Source organism: Corvus cornix, chromosome 11 (assembly GCF_000738735.6).
Source record: "Corvus cornix cornix isolate S_Up_H32 chromosome 11, ASM73873v5, whole genome shotgun sequence".
Taxonomy (NCBI): domain Eukaryota; kingdom Metazoa; phylum Chordata; class Aves; order Passeriformes; family Corvidae; genus Corvus; species Corvus cornix.
In genome coordinates this window covers 20,277,788-20,298,771 of record NC_046341.1, presented here as the reverse complement: position 1 = coordinate 20,298,771, position 20,984 = coordinate 20,277,788, and the positions used below count along the sequence as shown (strand labels likewise).

Below are 20,984 nucleotides of genomic sequence, written 5' to 3'. Positions count from 1 at the left end.
TACACACAAAACATTTTTGTCTATATATGCACACTTAAACAACTTTGCTGAAATCACAGATTTTATTCACATATTTCTCAAGCTGAAGGGATTTCTTGTACCATTTTGCTGTATTTTTAACAATATACTCACTACAGAGGAGTTTCATAATTAAAAGCCTTTAATTAAAGAAGATTAATTAAACATGAGATAAGCACAAACACTAAACAAACTGCTTCAGAGAAAACTCAGAATCTGACCTACCAAAATGACTTTATATGCAATTACACATGCTGTGAATTACTGTTTGTAGATAATTGCCCTGGCTGTCTCCTTAAAGTCAACCGACCACACATTGAAGTTAAATAATATCAAACCAAAAAAGAAGTCGGGGCTGATTGGAGTTGTAGTTAAATGCATTTATTTTTTATATATCTCAGTATTAACACAGTACTGGTTCAAAATCATTTACCAGGGTTTATCCAAATGGACAAAGAAAAGGCAACACTTAGGTACTACATCCAGTAACAGAAAAATTTAATTGCTTTTGGGATCTCTGCCATTATTCTTCCTAGCAGACAGAAGAATAGCAGACAGGATTTACATTTGTAGGGCCCTTTTTCCCTAAAGGAATGGGTGCAGGGATGAATTCCAACAGTAAAAGAAACTGAAGTTCTAATTATAGTCTCCAAGACAGACACAGTAGAGCAGTCTGCCAAGACCTCTTTCATTAGCTAAATAACTTCAAACTCTTTCAAGATGTGTAATCTATCAAGAGGTATGGAAGAATAGAAGGCAATTTTAAATAGGTGTAATAGCAGCCTAATTTATTTTTTTTTCAATTGATAGAGAGAAATAATCTTTTCAAAAGGTTGATGTGTATGGAAGGAGCTAGCCAGGGAAGAATGAAAGTCCTGGAGAAAAAAGGTAATATACTGTGTAGACTTAGAGAAGACTGTTTATATACATATTTGTTGTATGATATTTAAATCAAACTGCCAGGATCATGACATTTAAAAGCACCTGGGAACAAATTCTGCTCTATGGAAATTTTGATTGCTAATGACTTCCAGAGGCAAAATTTCACTATCAGCATGTATAGCATGGCCAGTGAGTAAAAGGAACACAAACACAAAGTTCATAAATAAAGTTAAAGACAGAATGTAAACAATATATTATTTTTCTATTAGCTGGTGGTATGTGTAAATGCAATTTGAAGCACTGACAAATTACAGGCATGAGCCTATAGTATCTGCAGAAATTTAAACTGCTTAAATGTAACATTAGCTTCTTCATATTGCGTATGTTCTACAGGCTTTATTTGTCTTTTGAACTACCTTGAAATCCTGATGACAAATATTGTGGTCTCTTTATATTCCCTTCCCTGGGTGGTGCTCTAGCCTGCTTACAAGCCTTTGAAAAATTACTGCCAAGAAACAACAGTAACTGACATATGACTGGTATTTTCTATTTCTTCATTATGCAAATACTTTGAAAATTGAAAATACCGTGTACAAACTAAAAATAAATGGACTTGATGATCAAAACCATGCTTTATAAGATAAATGCTGATGATCTAATGTAAATATTGATTCCAGAGAGGAGGCAATGTTTCCCTTAGATCTAGACTCATCATTACTGTATCAGCTAGGACCAGCCAAACCCCTCATGGATGCCTGTACAGCTCGTTCTCGTCAACGTAAGAGAGATCTGCAGCTTTCTCATTGACTTCTCAGCAGCTGTAGAGCACCCATTACACGTGTGAGCTGAGCTCCTTGCACAGGCTAAGTACAGGTACTGCTGGCTTGTAATTGCAGACAAAATGTAATTGAACACAGCCTTTCATAAGACTCTTAAACACCCACACATGCAGTCTTCTAAGCATAACCAGACTAAATGTTTAACCATAAACACCGTTTTACTGGATGGCTTCAAACAATGAAAACAGCTATTTCATACAGTTTCTGTAAATTACTGTGACTCCAGGAAGAGAGATATGCTACACTTAACCAAAAAATAATCACCCCCATCAAATGCACATTTGAAACAGATGAAGTACCACCTCAAAATAACAAAATAATGCTTACAGTGGCCTCAAACAGCAATGAGCTCTCAGTCCAGCTGAATCCATGATACTGGATTGTCTCAGCTATTGCTTTTCCCCCTACTACAGAGATATTCTCCTTTTTATTATAATTACTGTAAGAACTCTTACCTCTCCATCTCGTATTCTTTCATTCCTACTTTTACGGCCTTCATTACCTGGAAGATACATATTAGCATGGGACCATCATAGCAGAAGGGAATCTCATATTTATAAATTTATGCTTTATGACTATCTCCAGAGAAACCTATATTACAAAAATATCTTCTGTACTTCATTTAAATTTACATCAATAGATGTATTTTAAAACTACACTGTTTAATCTTTAAGAATGCCTGCAGTCTCCAACAATAAAGCAAGTTTAATTGCCAAACTACTATATCCTAATGAAGTGCAGCTCACCAAAATACCAATGTTTAATTGTGAAAGCTCTGTGAACATGGCAGCAAATCCTTTTGTTCTACTTTGGCAAAACAAAGCTATGAAGTGGATTATCCTACAATGGGAGAGTCTCTTTCATACTTTGCAATCCGAATCAACAGAAAACTACTGGAGTTAACACCGGTTTATAAGTCATAAATCTGATCCTTGTTCTCAGATTTGCTAAGAAAATTTTGTCTATTTCTGTATTATAGAAGTTCTAGGCAGCTGCTCTACAAAAAAAATTACTTTCAGGTATGATAAGATTATTCAAGGATGATGAAAAAGTAAGGAGTGTGAATGCAAAATGCCTATCCCTTGAGTTTTCAATTTTACAATATTAATTTTAAAACATTCCTTCACGTCATAGCTCAGATATCTGAGGAGCAGGAGCCAAGACAACAGCTGGGTAAGTAACCTCATCAGTTACTTTTACCTAAGCTCCCTCTGGTCATCACCACTCTCAGAACTCACAGCACATCTGCATCTCTATATGGAGTGCAGGACTGATACCCAAGTTAACTTCATCATCACCACCAGGAGATCAGTACAGCTCCCCTGGTACAGTGCCAGGTCCAACCTGAGCAGCCTTGCTGAGAGCCTGGACTTGTTTTGCCACACTGGTATGGCAACAGAATAGCAGGGTTCAGCACTGCCCCAGGGACATACCCCACTCTGAGGAATCCTTTCCCTGTCCTACACTGTGCATGGAAAGACTTCCCCAGTCCATCGGGATCTGTAGACAGTTACCTGCTGGGTAAACTTTTCAGAGCTGCACACGGGCCTGAAAAACCTTGGTCTTTTCTTTCTCCATCATTATACACGTATTTGTGCACACAGAATAGATAGACTGCAAGCAGGCCTCCTTCTGCTGAGGCTCCAGCTCTTCCCCAAACGCACACTTCACTTCTCACGTATCACAAAAGCACCAGTGAGTTCAAGGACAATACAAGGTATATTACAGGGCTGCAATAGGAGGATATTATCCTCTTATTTCTATCCAGCCTTTCCATTATTTTATTACTAAGCAATTCTGGGTTGCTGGGGACATTTTCTGAGTACCACTGGTACACTAAGAGCAAAAATTATTAACAGTAAAGGATCCATTACCTCTTTATGAGCTTCACTGGAGATTTTATTGGTGTAGCGCAGAACTTCCAACTCCATGTCTGTCTTAATGACACGACTTTAAGAGAAGAAGAACAGATAGCATGTTAGGCTGCAACTTCACAGCTTAAGAATACAAAATGAAAAAACTCTGAAAATAATATGTATCACCTATAATAAGATTAGATCAAGTACACCTCAAGAGCAAACAGCTATTTACAGTATTCATGACAGCAAAGTATTGTTGGCATTGATTCAGCATTAGCAAAACAATCTTACAAAGGGAAGTCACAAGAATTTCAAACATCAGCCTGCCCTATTTAATACCTATGAACAAGTGGTTCAACCAATATTTTTTCAACTCATTCTACAATACATTAGGAACAAAACCAAGGCAATTCTGCGTTTGTGATGACTCTAACACTACTTCAGATGGAACATTTCTACAAGCATGCTTGATTTCCTTTTAAACACAGTTCGAAACTATTTTACATAATTAAATTCCCAGAGCTCCAAAATTTCTGTTCAGCACAGTCGCAACTCCCTCTTATTTGCAATACCTCAAAAGGTGGGCGGGGGTGGTGTGAAAAAATGCTATTTTTGTTTGGTATTAAAAACCCAAACCATGAAATTCAGAAACCAAAGCAGCAGTAATTACAGCCATGATGTCCATTCTTTCACATGCCTCTGAAGGAAAATAAAAAACAAAAAAACCCTAAGCAAACCAATGCCCTAAAAACCCCATCCTACTCTTTGTGCCTTATGAGATACTGAATTTGTGTATGTTTATGTGACTTGATACTCTCTTGTGAACTCATCTCAAAAATGCACCGTTTAACGCTTCTCTACTACATGTATTTCTATCATGTATTTCAAATAAAAGCAGCTATTTAGTGTGACATGAACAGTAAAGCAGACACAGTTCCATAACCTCTATTAAACACCACATACCCCTTCCACTGTTACACAAACTGAATTCCTAGTATTTTTCATGCCCATCTCAAAGGCAGCTGTGAAGTACATACTTACTGTTTACAAAGTACAGAACAACACCTATTGAATTGCATGGAAATATTTCAATCATATTTTCAAGCTGCACTCCAGAGTTTGCAGCAGTTACAAAGAACCATAACTGTTATACTTTGAAACTGCCACCAAGACCCCTCTTCTTATTGTAACACGCTCATCCTCACACTGCTGTAGAAAACTATTTAGGGTATTTCTGCTCTGTAGTTTGTTTTAATGAGTCCAGAAACAGGTTTCTCAGCCATGGGTGCCTCTGATGTGAGATTACAGCATTTCCCACAGACGGTGTGTTACTACAGCACAGCCACTCCCCTTCAAACACAACTCTTCTGGTAAGAGTAAAGGTACCTTTGTAAAATCCTGATATTGATCAAAATGCTTTTACAAACAGAAACACTGCAGAGGGGAATTTTTCTCAGTTAATTGGAATATGACACAAAATAATCACTATGCAATCGAGAATGAGAAGTACAAGGTTTTAAAATGCACACCCAGGTGAAAAAAATATACTGGGATGATAAAACCTGCTGACAATGAGTGAGGAAACAAACTTCTGCTCCTGTCTTTCAGCCAAGACATAAAAAAGAGTGGCTCAAATATATTCCAGTTAGAATGAGGTAGCAAAGGCTTACAGATTTTTAAATTTTTTCTTTTAAATCCTGTTCCTTGGAAGCCTGCATGTGCTAGCAGTGTAATTTAATACTTGTTTGATGTGCCTCCATATTACTTTCAATATACAGTACATATCCATGCTCTGCAATTGCCTGAAAAATAGGTTGCTTCATAATTCAGCTATCTAATCTTTTTGTTGGACTCTGCTAGTAATACAAGCTAGTAACTGCTGCACAGCAAGTGCAAACAGTATTAGAAACCATTTCCCTCGACGTAGGCATAAGGCTTCAGGATCAAATTTGTATTAGATCGCAACTTCTCAGGTATCTGAATACAGAAATTCATGCTCAGCGTCAGACTGACTATTTATGCAATGCAATCCCTTCATTTACACAAGGTCAGGCACTGAAATATTTTACAGAAAATATTTAGTCATTCTGAGACCAACAAAAACCACTGCCAAACCACCAGAAGGGAGGAGAGGGAGGAGGTACAAATGTGCAGGTAACATGATCAACTTCACCAGATACCAAAATAGTTCCTGGGCTCCTATGTTACAGTGGTACTGCTGATGGAGTCCCCACAGCATATCTGGGTAGTAGAAAAGCATGTATTTCACCACCTTCTCACTGTTTTGACAGTGCAAAAAGCAACACCCTCCCAAGCCAGCTCTACAGCAGTGGTTGGCACTTCAGGGCAATCTTGCATGTGATGAGTGTCCACAGTTCCCATGATGTTTTCCCCCACTTCCAAAATAAGGATAGGAAGAAAATCCCACCTTTATTCATGAATGTGAACTTCAACATTCTATTAAACACACTTCTTGGACCAGTTACAGCCTATGCATCAATGCATTAATGTTTTAATGGGAACAAATAATTTCCAGGCTCCAGCTAATGCAATTGCCAAAACATACAGATTCCACATGTAAGGCATTCCTCAGATTAGCAGTGGGGGCACTCAGTGTAATCTAGGTGAAAGAGAAGCACAAGTCTCTGACTGTCAGGACTGACCTAAAACTTTCACCTTTTTTTCTTTTTCCTCATTTTACCAGTGTAAAACCATTTCTTCTTCCTCATTCTCCTTTTACACAGATTTTCTGCTTTTATTTCCACTTGGCCATATGAGCAGCTAGTCCTTTCACACATCCGTCACCCAACAGGAGAGAGAAACTTTAATATAAACAAGTATCATTTCAATCCTGAAATTGCATTTGGGCATTTTAAATTTCTGGATACCAAATTACATGCATGACCTAATCAAGCGGTCAAGAGCATATAGAATTTGAGGCAATTATGAGGCTGAAACTCACATAACTCAACTGTATTTTTCTAAACCAGTGCTCTCCTCAAAGATACACAAATTGGTTCTCTACGTGCATTCTGCAGCACTGATAACGCTGCCAGAAGTATTTGTTTCCAGTTACCAGATCAGTGTTTTATCAGCTGGCTTGTTTTGCTGTTTTTTAGTACATGTGTGCAACCTTAATGTCTCCTTTCTCTGACATATACGGAAAACTCCTGGGAACGCCCACTCCTCCTTTCCCTTCTGGAAATACTCGATTTACAGACCACCTAATAAGTAAGGATGATGCCCATGTAGACAGACTTCACAGTCCTGCCTTATCTTTACCCTTTCTCACCTCTGCTGTTACCTTTCCACATTTTATTTATAGAAATTTCTCTACCACAGTTTATAAATTTATGCTCTTCTGCAGTGCATAAAAACTTGCTAACTGAATTAGCATCAAAGCCAGCAAACATAGCAAACATATGCAAAGGAGAGGCATCACAGTACAATTCTGAAAGACAGGTGCATGAACACCAAAGACAGGAGTTCAAAAAAATGTTAAGAGGTTTACAACATAGATAGAAAAACCTCTGAAAACACAAAAAGCAAATGCACAGCTTTAAGACAGTAACATGCAGATCACTTTTCACAAAGAAATAATTATAGCTTTCCATCAAAATAATGCAAAATACAGAACATAGGAAATCTTCCACATAAAACTATCAAACCCCATTTTCATTGAGATTACAGGAAAATACAATATATACAGGCACAAAGAGAGCTGCACATTACTAAATGTTGACTTCTAGTACCACCACGATTATGACAGACAGACACTGGCAAAATACAGGAACCAAAGGTCATTTGGCTAAGTGTTGGTGTCAGAAAACCTCCTTCTGATTACTAAGGAGATCATTTGGACAACTTCAAATTTTTTCTTCTGTTATACGACATTTTCTTTTCAAAACTCTGACATCAATACTCAGCATAGCCATTCACTATGAAACTTGCAGTGGAAGCCTTTAAATTTAAAGTTTTAAAATTTGTTTGGAAATACACACACTCCATAAAATGAAAAAAAAAAATTAAAACACCATCTGAAAACTGCTGAAATCCAGTGTAAGGTTGAATTCTTCTCTGTTTTATCCTTAAGTTCCATACCAAGTCAGAAAATGCTGAGATCTTGGGAAAGGTAAGCAAGAGAGGCAACAGATCCTTAACCACAAACACTTTACTCCTTGTCAGTACTGAACCATTTTTTCAGCACTTTATTAGAAGACTGTATAATACTAGAGTTGCCTTTTGTAGCTCCCAGTTCTCCCTGGCTGGTTCAGAAAGCTCAGCCATTTCACCTCCAGCTGGCAGTTTGACAGCATGGCATAGAGCAAAGTTTTTCTGACAAGTATCATGTAAAACACAGTAGTTCAGAGCTTGCCAAATCTGAAATTAAATGCATTCCTGAAAGGAGATGATTCAAAGGATGCAATTTCCTACCCCAGGATATAACCCAAAATAATTCATCTTCCTAAATGAAAAATTTTCTTAATTCTAAAAATATTGCTTTCCAAAGAAACTTTCTTGGCCAGTAACTTGACATTCCAAGAAGATTTCTACTTCAGTAAGCTTTAATAGACATAACCTATCATTCACGTGTTAATTTCACCAGACACTTAAATCCCAACAACCTTCTTTAACTTACTTCTGACTTAAAATGAAAGCCACCAAACTCAGTAAAACCTTTTAAAATATTTCTGAATGCAAATCTGAACTTTTTCTTCACTGAGAATTCCTTTTCCTTGAAAGCCAGCTGTAGGGAAGGTGCATACCAAGGATCCCTCTTCCATGAGGCTGCAGGAAGAACTAAATCAGAATTCCAGGCTGTCACTCACAATTCACTGAAGAGACGATTCTTTCTACCGCAGCTCCAAGTGCTGCCTTTCTACTGCCTCAATGCTTCACCTCTCTCAGTACAACCTCCACGGCACCGACCTTATGTTTGTCCATACCTGAGCTTCCTAAAGAAGATTTAATCACCCTTTAATTGAAACCACAGAGGAGAAAAACTTATCAAGTGGTACCTTGGTAAGGTGGATGGAAACAACCTGAAAGCTACCTTGGGAAAAAGTCTGTAGCCCTACTCCAAAGCCTTCTGCAGCTAAAATTGCCATCTCTGTCCCTGTTGTCCTGCAGTGTCTACAGAGCAAAGCCTGGAAGTCAGGGCCATCTCCAGGTCCTCTTCCTCACCCCTTTTAAATTCAGAAATCAAGCCTATAACATAACTTCTCTGTTTAGGAAAAGGAAGGGCACAAATTCTAGAAGGACAGAATAGGCAAGATCTAAACATTAGTCCCCCTTACACTCATCAGCAGTAGCAAGGAGTCCACTACCACACAGCTCCAGGCCCATGCATGACTCAGGGGTGGAACAATGTCTATACAAAGCTTCCCCGCTTCCCAGTTCCCTTTTACAGCTTTATGTCACACCAAGCAATGAAAAACATCTGCAACAACAGGTATGTGACCTTTTAATAATTCTACGTGTTCTGAAATCACTCTGACGGTCAAAAAACATATCCACAGTTTTCAAGCTGGCAATTAGCTGTAGACGAAGACAGAAGATGGTTCTCAGCATACGTGCAGAAAACAAACATTAAAAAACATCATATGTAGCAGTATGTAATACAATACGCTACAACAGTGGTAGTCAGAAGGTACACCTGTGTTCTGAATTTTAAGATTTTAAGCTTATCTGTCTTAGCTAAGGATTTGCTTCCTCATTTCTATATTAATACACAAAAAAAAGCTTAGATAGAAACCTAATTCATTAACAAAAATCCACTATGTTCATTCTTCAGTAATTTCCTAAATGGAAAACTAGATAGCCTTAGTTATGGAGCAATCAGCAATCAGAAAGTCAGTGATGTTGACCACAGGAAGAAAACTAGTAAAATGGAGTAGCTTTGCACTTAGTCACACATCTAGTTTGTCTGCTTCCCATAGGCTACCGCAGAATTCCCCAAGAATTACAAAGTACAGTTATATGAATAATAATTCAACAAAATTAAGGCTGTTAAAATAAATCCTGGAGAAGAAACAACACCTAATTAAATACTACCTGTTTAGACAGAGTTTTGATCTACATTTCATTTCTGTTGCTAGAATATAAATTATCCTCAGTTTTTTTCCCATTCATACAAATTCATATTTACACGAATGTGACTGAAACCCTAACACATCCTACAGAATGTGTATCCAGATACAATGCTTAAGAAATGTTAAAAAAATTCTTTAGTTTTCAATGCTGTTACCCAGCCCTATTATTACATTTGTATAGTATTTCCAGTCCATAATATGAAATCAACTTAAAATTAAAACTCCTGTGGTAAAGTAGGTGGCTTCTGCTGATGGAATCTCTCTGAAGCAATGGTACAGTATAAGCATGTTCAACACTACTCAAAGATTTTATGTTACTCACCATTCTGCAATTTCAGGATGAAGGATTTTGTTGTTCACATTAAATCTAAAAAAACCCAAAGACATTAATATTAAAAAGCAGCCAGACACAACAGCAGAGACTACATATTTACTCTTTCTTTTTTTTTAACCGTGTCTTCTCTGAGGAAGTAAAGTGAAAACAAGTATTGTATGGGAATTCAACAGAGAACCCAGTGAGAAGAATGCATCTAATTTTGAAATATGAGACTAAACCAGATACATCATTTTAAGACTGTCCAGAACCCAGTGTAACAGTATGCTTGAGACATTTCACTTCTTTTGACAAAGGTAAAATGTTAGGTAATCAGTTCATTGCTGTGAGTGTGGGGTGGACCAGACTGACCTCCAGACATTCCTTCCAAATTATTGTGATTTTTACGTTGTTCCTCAAACACTCTTCAATGAAATTAAACACAGTGAATTGCAGATTTCATCCTTTGTTTCATGCCTTCCTACTTTTGCATGCACAGAGGTGGCCATGTGATAAACAAGCTTGCTTAGATGGTGAAAAGGAAAATGACCCCTCCGCGTCTTTTCCAATCTACAGAAGAGGCAAAGCAGAAGATTCCAGCTCGCCTTGGCCTCTGACACTTCACTATTTTTCTGTTTATTTTCTACATGAGTAATTCATGTATTCTTGGAATGATTTTGAGGCTCTCTAAACAGTAACACTACAGTGGCAAATAGAGTCAGAAGCTGAGTAATTAGGTGGAACACAAATGGATTTTCAAGCATTGTTAAAGGGGGGTTTTTGCTTACAGTTTAAAGGCCTAAGGAGTGTTCTGCATCAAAGATATTTTTGTCTGCTCAGGACTGTTGGCTCTCCTGTTAGGGTATTTAAGAGAATTAAAATGCTAGAAGGCTCCCAACAGTTCTTCAAAAGAATGTTGTGAGGCAACAGTTCATTTTCCCACATTTTTAAAGGAAAAAATTAAATCCATTCCAGGTTATTAACCATTCTTTATACCTCAGAAGGGACCAATGAAAGCACAAATCCAATTTAAAATAATTACTTAGAAGTCACTTTTAATTGTATAAGGGTTTTCCTGTGTCCTGAGAAAGCAGAAAAAAACCCTATGTTTTTCTTTTTCAGAAACAGATGCTCATAAACTTATAAAACCCTAATATGGAAAAGGGTAATAGCTCTGTATTCCTACTCCAAGATACAAAACAAAAACTTATTACAACATTCAACAAGGACAAGCTGTATGGTATTCAATATTATGGGTATTAATGAGAAATCACTAGAAAAACAACTCAAGACAAAAAGCCACCCACCAGCCACAGAACAATGCATCATTGTAGAGTAAAATTTGTCACTTGGAAACAAGAAAGTACCAAAAGGGCATATTTTCAATTTAATCATCACCATCTCAAAAATTATCACTTATGTACACCAATGCAGAAATAATTCTAGAATGGAAGAGACAGTACAAATTTTTACAGAAGAAAATATATGAATGACATCGCAAAATCAACCAATGAATATTCTAACAAGGCAAAATCCTGAGCTCCCTGTGTGGCTGGAGAACACACCAACTGACACCACCACAGAAAACCAAGACACAGAATTATGCTGCAGCTGTAACAACAGACACAAAACCTTTCAATAATGTCATCAGTATGTCAGACAGAAAACAGATCAATGAAGGAAAATGTAAGGAGACAGTGCAGCACTGGAGTGTCCAACACCAGCTCTATGCAAATAAGAGTAAACTATGGTTATTGTGAAGTAACAAAAGAAAACAAAGCACAGGGAAGGCCAGTTACAGAAGGAGCTGACTTTGACTCTGAAAATCCACATCTCAAAAAACTGACAAGATCACTTTAACCACAAGCACAAATGGATGAAATCAAAAGCAAATCAAATGAGCCAACATGAACCTCATAAAAGACTGTCCCACCTGAGCATTCAGAAAAGGGGGGAAATTGTACACTGATGTAGGCTTGCAGCAGCTCACTCTTTTAGAAAAGCCATTTCAGCCAAAATCCCCAGATTTTATCGTTCCTGGCCATAAAGGCTCTTCTTGAACTGTCTTTGTGCTGCCAGTAATCCAAGTCTTACTGGCTGGGACCACCTATTATGTGGCAGTTCTTTAAAATTCTGGTTTGCTGTCAATTGGGGAAGCTCATTAAACACACAGAGAGGCAGCAGGATTTAATCAGGAGGGTGCTGGTGGGTGGAGAAGAGCCAGGAGGTCATCAGCTGAACAGAAGTTCTCCCTCTCACCTGACAGACAGACTTTCTGATGTAATGCCAACTAGAAAAGATGTTAGACCTCTGAGACACAGCATCAATGCATATGTGCAGGAGAATATACTGTAGGTCACTTTCCCAAGGAACTCAAAGATTAAGGACAGAACTGTCTCAGCTCCGCTCATCCTGTGGAAGCTGTGGGTCCTGTGTGAGTGGCCACAAGGCCACCTGTTTATAACTGTGAGACTTCTAAGGCTGATGACTTAAATTATGCTTCATTTTGGTTACTGTTGTGGTTTAGGAACAGTATTCTCCAATTTAGTGCTCTCACTAAAACCACGCCATCGCTGCCACTCACTTTCCCTCTTCCCCTCCAACTGGAAGCACAAAATGCAAAGATCACAGGTTGAGGTAAGACCAATTTACTGGAAACAGCAATGAGATAAGAAAACATACAGTAACAGCAAAAATATTAATAAGAAAAGGTGTAAGACAAACAACTTACATGGAAAAAAACCCAACAATAAACAAAACACCAGACTGTTCTGCCAAAATGTTTCTCCACAGGAAAGAACGCCCTTCTCTTCCAAAGCAAGAGAGTCCCTTCCTCCCAGCCCCAGCAATGACATGAAGTGGTGTAAACATCATCTGGGTCCACGGCTGTGAGTTCTTTGTATCCTAGATGTCATCCAGGTCGGGAGAGCTGGTGTGCTGTCTGCTGGTTCCTGCACCAGGAGCTCACGACTGCTATCTGAGCAATCCATACTCACTGTCCATGGTAGTAATGGCACACAGTGACAGTGTCATTCAGCAACCAGTATTATACAATTCAACATTACAAACTGTTCTCACCCCAAAATCAAATCCCCTTGAGGTGCACATCATATTTCCCCATCCCTCTGCATCACCCACCAAGAGCACCCAGGTCCTTGAGCAAAAGCAATCCCACACATGGGTTTGCCTTTGCCTGAGGCAGGATAAATCCACACTGCCTTCCCTAACACATTTCTCATATGCACCACAGGGACTTTATCCCCTGCTACGGTGCGTGGAGCTTTTGGCTGACCAGAGCCAGCTCCATTGGCAGAGCCTCTAGTGAAAACTAACCAGGTGGCCTTCAGTAAATGTAGATCCTGATGTCTAAAGGTCCCACCACCTCTTGCTTTCAGTGTGGTTTTTAACAGTCCATTGCACCGTTCAACTTTCCCAGAGCTTGGTCCGTGACAGGGAATATGAAACACCCCCTCAGTCCCGTGCTCTGTGGCCAAGGTGTCCATGAGTCTATTTCAGAAGTGAGTCCTACTGTCTGACTCAATTCTTCCTGGGGTGCCATGTCACTGCAGGACTTGTTTTTCAAGGCCCAGGGTTGTGCCGCAAGCAGCAGCATGAGGCAAAGGATTAATCTCCAGCCATCCCGTGGTTGTTTCCACCACTGTCAGCACACAGTGCTTGCCTTGGCAGGCTTGGTAGGAGCATGGTGTCATTGATTTGCCAGGCCTCCCCTTATTTATATTTCCACCACTGTCCCCCACACCACAGAGGCTTTACCCCTTTGGCCCTGCTTGATGGCAGTGCACGTTTCACAGTCATGGATAACCTGGGAGATGGTGTCCATGGTTAAATCCAGCCCTCAATCACAAGCCCATCTGGAGGTTGCATCTCTTCCCTGATGACCCAAGGTGTCATGGGCTCATCAAGCCAGAAATAACTCAGCCTTGTGTTACCAGTCCAGATCCACCTGAAACACTTTAATCTGGGCAGCCCAATCCACCTGTCTGTTGCTGATGTCCTTTGGCAGCCCTCCATGAAGGACTTTGACAGCCACATTCTCTACCCAGGCAGTGATGTCTTGGCACAATTCAGCAGCCCTGATGGGTTTCCCTCTGTGCTGCCAACTGATCTTTTCCCATCAGTCCAGCCACCCCCACAGGGCATTTGCCACCACCCACGAGTCAGTGTAGAGGTAGTGTTGGCCATTTCTCTGTTTCAGTGGTATCCAGGCCATCTGGAGGCTTTCAGCTCTGCAACCGGACTTGATCCACCTTGTCCCTCAAGAGCTTTTGCGACTCATCACGTAGGACTCCATACAGCAGCTTTCCATTTTCAGTGTACCTCTATGATACAGCAGTGAAGAGAGGGCATCGCTTTTCCTTTTCTGGTAGCTGATTATGTGGTGGGGCCTCCTCAGCACGTCCCCTCTCCTCCTCTTATGATGATAATCTGAAATTTTCAGCTTCAGGCCAGTTCGTGGTAACTTTCAAGATCCCTGGGCAATTGGGGTTTCCTATTCAAGCTCGCTGTGTGAGATTACTCCACATGGCATCAGGGCCAGGATGTGTGGAAGGGACTTCTCTGAACATCCAGCCCAGCACTGGCAGTTGGGGTGCCAGAAGGAGCTGTGCTTCAGTGCCAATTAATCAGAAGTAACATCAGCCCTTCTGTCTGAGGACTTGCCCACTGGAAACTGGAGCTGCTTTTATCCTTGAAGAATTTCCTGGGGTGGTTGTTCCTCCTCTCCACTCACATACCTGTGCTCCCAGGGCAGAGGTAGGGTTTCCATCCCACTTCCCCACATCCTCTCTGTGATCATGCAGGTAAAACCACAGGTAACATCATGGTGTGTCCCCTCTCTCTGGCACAGGGGAGCATTTACCAGGGACTGGTCTGCACTGGCAGGGCATGGGACACTTCTTTAAATTTCTTCAAATTGTTGGACATCCTTGCATAGTCTTTCCACAGATGTGATGCAGAACCATGGCAGGTAAGAGGTACTTTTTTCATATAGCTTGCATTTGATAACCAAGTTATCCACTGATTGTTCGTATTTCATGATCTCACTGCCAGTGAGCTGGCACACAGCAATGGCATGCTCTATGGCAACTTCTACCACATGGTTGTGTACACTGGATGTCATCTGGACTTACAGGGGACTGCTCATTATTTATACAGAGTACCTCCAGCACAGCTAATTCTCTCAGGTGCACCTTGCTCCATGGTGTTCTGCTTGTCTCTCTGCACTATTAGACCATCCTTGAGAGAATACCTTTCCCTCATGCTTGACAGGAGTTGACTCCAGAGGCTGAGTTTCTGTTCTTTTTCTAATCCCCTGGTGAATCCCACATCCTGGGACAGGGATCTCAGCTACTTGGCTTCACTCCTTGATTCCATATCATGAGCCATGATATCCCAGCACTGGAACTGCTGGGTCACCAGGGGCTCTCCCAACTGCAGCTGAAATCTTTCTGCACACCTCCCAGCTCACCTGCGGATAGGGATCGGGTTATTATCTCTGGCCCTGCCTCTTCCTCCTGTTCTGAGAGCCCTGCTTCCTCTTCATCCCTCACTAAGCAAATGGATTGTCTTGGATTTCTTTTCCTGTACAGGTGCAACTGCTCCTGGCACGGGTTGTTCCTCCAGCTCAGCTGCAGTTGCCTGTTGCTCTGCTTTCCTCCTCCTCCCCCTGAGGGTGCTGTCTAGTGATCTGTCTAGTGACCAGCAGGGTCTGATAAATCATAGCCAGAGCCCATCATGTTGCATAACTTTGTGTCTCTCTGGAACGGCCACAGCATTTTTTCCATCACAGATTTTATCACTTTAACAGGGTCCTGTAGCTGTTCAGTGGTGAACTTTCAAGTCTTTGGAGCAGAATAGTCCTTCAAAAGTGGTCCTGTTTTCTTTCTTTAGTGTTCCCACTAGAACCACAGCGCCACTTTCTTCCTCTCCCCCTCCAAGTGGAAGTACAAAAGGCAAAGATCATGGGTTGAGACAAGAATAATTTTCTGGAAACAGCAATGAGATAAGAAAATGAACAGAAACAGCAACAAAATAAGGTATACAAAAGGTATAAGTCAAAGCAGCAAAGAAAAGATTTACATGGACAAGCCCTTGACAATAAACAAAATACCGAATGGGACCATTCTGCCCACCACATTTCTCTGCAGGAAGGAACGCCCTTCTCCAAAGCAAGAGGGAGTTCTTTCTCCCAGCACTGACATGAGCTGGTACAGAACAACGTCTGGGTCCTGGCCATGCCCCCTCCCAGCCACTGCAAAAAATTAACCCTGTCCTGGCCAGAACCAGGACATTTACCAACAATGCAGCTGAACAAACCAACCACATCCTAAAAGTTACTGGTTAACCTCAACAGTAAGAGCTTTTCACCATCAACAGTATGAGTATACAAATGGTGTTTAATTCTTGTAATTTGTGCACAAACCCCTACAAAAAATCCCCCAACTGTGGCCTCCCAGCAAAGTTTTGATCTCACTAGACAGCAAACAACAAAACAAGTACTACCCTAATGTTAAGAGGATTAGGCAGCACAATCTAATTCTACATTTTACTGCAATTTGGAAACTGACAATACTTAGATGATAAGATACGTGGTCTTGAGGAAGAAAACAAATTGGCATTTGCTACAGTTGCAATCTGTACACATTAATGCTTCCATTTAATCAATGCAGAACTAAGAAATACTACACTTTAAGGCATGTCCAAATTGATTTCATACTCCATTGTCCTTTCACATGCAAGACAAATTCATTAGTTAAAAAAACCCTAGAAATCTACACCTCCCATATAAAAGCACTGTATAATGAGACCTCTTTTTGTCAATTTAATGAATACACTGTGTGTCTACAGCGATAAAAATCTAAAACATATCCATACACAATGTTAGAATTTTCTCCTCTTCTTCAACATGGAGAGTCTTTGTCCTAATGAACTGATTTGGCTATGCAATATGAAAAAAGGAATTCACTACCAAACTTTAAACATTAGGTACATTGCTTAAACTGTCCATCATTTACTTCAATTGACTCTGAGGATGAAAAAAACCCTGCCAATACAGTGAGCAAAGATTTATTCAAGTGTTTTAAAGTATATGGCACATTACTGTTCAACCCTACAGGTTCAAAATCCATTTTCTATATGGTGAGTCATACCCTCTCAAAGCATTTTTACAAGGGCTACATAACTGACATAAATAGATTTTTTAAAATCCTGCACATTTTCCAGCCTGAAAGATGGATCCATGAATTATGAAAAAGACCTGCAAACACAGAACCGGCCTCTATTAGTAAATAGAAATATGTATTTCCAGAAAAGAAAGCACTAGAACTACTTTAGAAATCTGCCTTCTACACTTAAGCCTTCTGGGGCAAGTGAGAATTACACTTCTGCAGCATTCTGAAGAGCTGCAAACAGAACTGACCTGAGGGGAGTCACCAGGAGCAGCATCAGGAAACAGTCCAGGTCTCCTGTCTCAAGCCCCTGTCCCAGGGCTGATCCCCCACTGACCCCCAGTACCACCCTCTGCTGAGCAGGGCAGCTTTCTGTGTATCCCTGGCCTCCGTTCCCACAGCCTGCAGCAACAGACCAGCTTTTCTTAAGGACAACATCCTTTGCTGTATGAGAGAGCTATCCATAAACTAATGGAAACCCTTAAATAATTCACCAGTATAGGCTCTATACTACCAGGATAGAATCAAGCTTGGCTATTGCTAGCATGACAAAAATAACTTCAGGGTGATCTTCTGGGCACAGAAATAACCCATGACCACAGTAGTCATTTTGTCTCAAATGACTATTTATGACAGTAGAAAAATTAACCAAATAACTTAGATAATAATGTTCCACAAGAAGTTCAGAAGGTTCAAAAAATAAGGCAGGGAAGCAACATCACTAGGGCAAGAAAAATACAGCTTCTGATAGAAGCAGATGAACAGCCTGCAAAGAGAGTGAGATTCACCTTTTCAGGAAATTAGACATTATTTTCATTATTATCCATCATGAAACACCTCCCACGGCCCCCACCCCCCACTGGGCCAGGTCCACATAGGAGAAAAAAGACATATGGGAGCAGGAGAAACACAAAAGGGTCCTAGCAAGAAAATAGATCTTGGCCAGGTAGCCAGAAAACAAAACAAACAGGAGATCAGGCATAAAATAGAGCATCATGGCCAGGGTAGAGCCCAGCTGAGCCAAGAACTGAGAGAGCCAGCAAGGCACAGTCACAGGCAGGCAGGAGGGAGCACAGTTTGAAGGAACACATTGTTGGGTATAAACTCTGTGAGTGTAATCCTCTGGGAAACAATCAATACATCTGAAATACATCTTTCTATAAAGGAAACATTTGCTACAGGAGAGGTAGACAAGCAGGAAAGCAGGAATGTTGAAATTGGTTTGGGTCTGTAATGATAACAAACATAAAATGGACTGGCTTACACAGAGCGTTACAAAATTCTGAGCAGAGCTTAAAAGGAAGCTCGCCCCGTCCTCCAGACCACCAACTATCCCTGGCACATGGACCAAGCACGAGCTCACCAGAGCCACCACAGCCCGGGAGAAGACACAAACAGAATCAGGGAGATCAAAGGAAGGCACAGTATCTGTCAGAAGAGGGGAGTTGATCCAAAACCAAAACCAATGCATGCTCTTCCATACTGTGAGCTTGGGAGGGGAAGGCACCAACCAGACCCATCAAAGGCAGCAAAATGAATGACCTAGTGCTTAGGGGTGGAGAGGGATGAGCATGTGCCAAGTCTCAAAAGAGAAATATCTCCTAACAGCTGGAAATCCCTGCTAGGAATGGAGAAGCACTCCCTCTGGAGCACATGGACAACATATTTACCACTGAGAAGCCAATGCTTCAATATTATTAAGTGTTGTAGGAAATGCTCTATTAAAATCTCAAACGAACTGCTAAATGGAGTGGCTTCCTAGCTTAATGTTGACTAGTGAGCGGGCTACTAATTGAACTCTTTAAACAGAGTTTAGTGAAATTCAGGGTAAAAAAGGGGGTTTTGGTAGTTCAAACTGACTTTTGTACATCATTCCAATACAGAACTGCTGATGAAGTTAATACCTGTTTATATTTCATGTGGAGGTATATCGGATAAAACAGGAGATATTGCTCCACACAGGCAGTGGGGAGTCCACTTGAATGCAGAGAGCATAAGATGACTAACTACTTGGACAAAGCAACAGAACTCACACTGGTTGTAACAGCAGAAAGGACACCAAACACTCATTAAAAGTGACTTGCATGTATTCTATAATACTTCATACTTAAGTCAGTGGGCAGCAAAAGCTGTCTAAATGCCTGGCACCTTGTTCCCAACATCCCCGACAGAATCATTAAGTTCCCATTTAGGATACAGAGGGGAAAACGAAGTAATTATGAAATCAGATTCCAGATTTCAGATCACTTGACACAAAATGTCAAGATCCCAGCAGAAAGCATGCTCAGACCATACAAACGAGCACCCAGACTTGCAGCAAATTCTGTGCATTACCATCTTCACTGTAGAATGAACATGCTGTTGACAGAGAACAATGGAGAAAAATATAGTGGGGTGACTGGAGTCAACGATCATAAAAAAAGGCCTCAACATCTCAGCACAACTGCTTATTTTAACACACTTTTTAATAAGGGGGGTATATTTCTTTTTTGCCATACACTTGAGCTAAAACAGAAAATTATCTCCTTTTAAAGATATCATACAGAATAGATAGTTGTATTTCATTAAAAATTGAGGCCACCATCCTCACATCCCAGAGCAAGCTGTGATGTATTTCTAATTACTGCACTTTCAAAATACTGCACACAGGAAGACATTTTCACCCCACTAGTAGCCAAACTTCATAAAAAGACAGCATTAAGGGACACTAAAAGATCACATCTAGACAGAGGAATGATTATTCCTTTTTTTGTGATTTGTGATTTTATTTTACACCTGTAATATAACATTTTTTCAGAAGACTGTGCATAGCAGAGTCCCTAATATCTAGATTAATAATGTGCAGGGAAATCAGTAAGAGAAAGAGGCTACTCTTAAAGATTAATTTTTCTGCAATCTGAAAATCAAATATTCCAATCCCCAAAGTGGAAATGGATGTATGAGGACGGGTCTATTTGGTTTTAAATAGCTACAGTAAACACAGACCAAGAGATAATTTGGATTAATTTAGATGCAAAAGAGATTTCAGAAAAAAAAAAACCAACTGTATTTCAAGTCATTAGAAACATGTATCAAAATTTCTATGGAAATAAAATGTTTGGCATCTGATCTGCCATTCAACATTCTGCCACTAAGAAAAAAAGATAATTTAAAATATAAAATGAATTCAACATAACTGTGTAACAATTAATGTACAAAAAAGCCGTGTCACTTACTGGCTGATCCCCTCAAATGAAGCTTCTTTGGAGACATTTCCACTATCAGTATTAACACCACGCTGGGAGGAAAAAGATTAAAAATACTATGACTCTGAGCCAAACACGGGTATTTAAAATTTAAATCATGGGGAGAACTTGATTGCAGTAAGTATTTGGGAAAACTTACACATAAGTTTACCTGAATCACTATAAATAAAAAAAAAAAAAACCACAGTCCAGTATAAGAAATAATCAGTTCCATAGGAGACCAGCACAGAACTCAGGTCAAGATGTGCTGCTTAAGAAAAAGACAAACTTCCATTTCTAATGCCCTTATGTCTTGAGAGGGAGATGTGAGACCTATAAAATAACTATACAGGGCAAGAGAATGAAAAATAGGCAAGTTTTCTTCTAAAGTAATTTAATATTAAAATAAATTATTGTGCCCTGCCCGGCAATGTTACTATTTAAATTTGCTTGCAGCTCCCCTACAGCTTTCCATTCAAGCAAGGAGCATAAGCAAGAGTATTTTGGCTGCCACACAGCAGATGAACACTTCTGACATGAGTCTGGGGAACCCTGCAGAGCAGCATTACA

The 20,984-nt window shown here is 40.0% G+C and overlaps 1 protein-coding gene across 3 annotated transcripts in view; it reads right to left on the bottom strand.

Annotated features, from left to right (window-relative positions):
* Window positions 1-20,984, bottom strand: part of PEPD (peptidase D) — a 144,811-nt gene that overhangs the window by 96,370 nt on the left and 27,457 nt on the right. For all 3 annotated transcript variants that reach the window (XM_039558165.1, XM_010396477.3, XM_039558166.1), the window contains 4 exons: window positions 20,406-20,467; window positions 10,013-10,057; window positions 3,614-3,689; window positions 2,195-2,241 (listed from right to left, as the gene is read on the bottom strand). In XM_039558165.1, coding sequence (XP_039414099.1) covers window positions 2,195-2,241; window positions 3,614-3,689; window positions 10,013-10,057; window positions 20,406-20,467 — 230 coding nt within the window. The remainder of the gene's footprint in view (window positions 1-2,194; window positions 2,242-3,613; window positions 3,690-10,012; window positions 10,058-20,405; window positions 20,468-20,984) is intronic.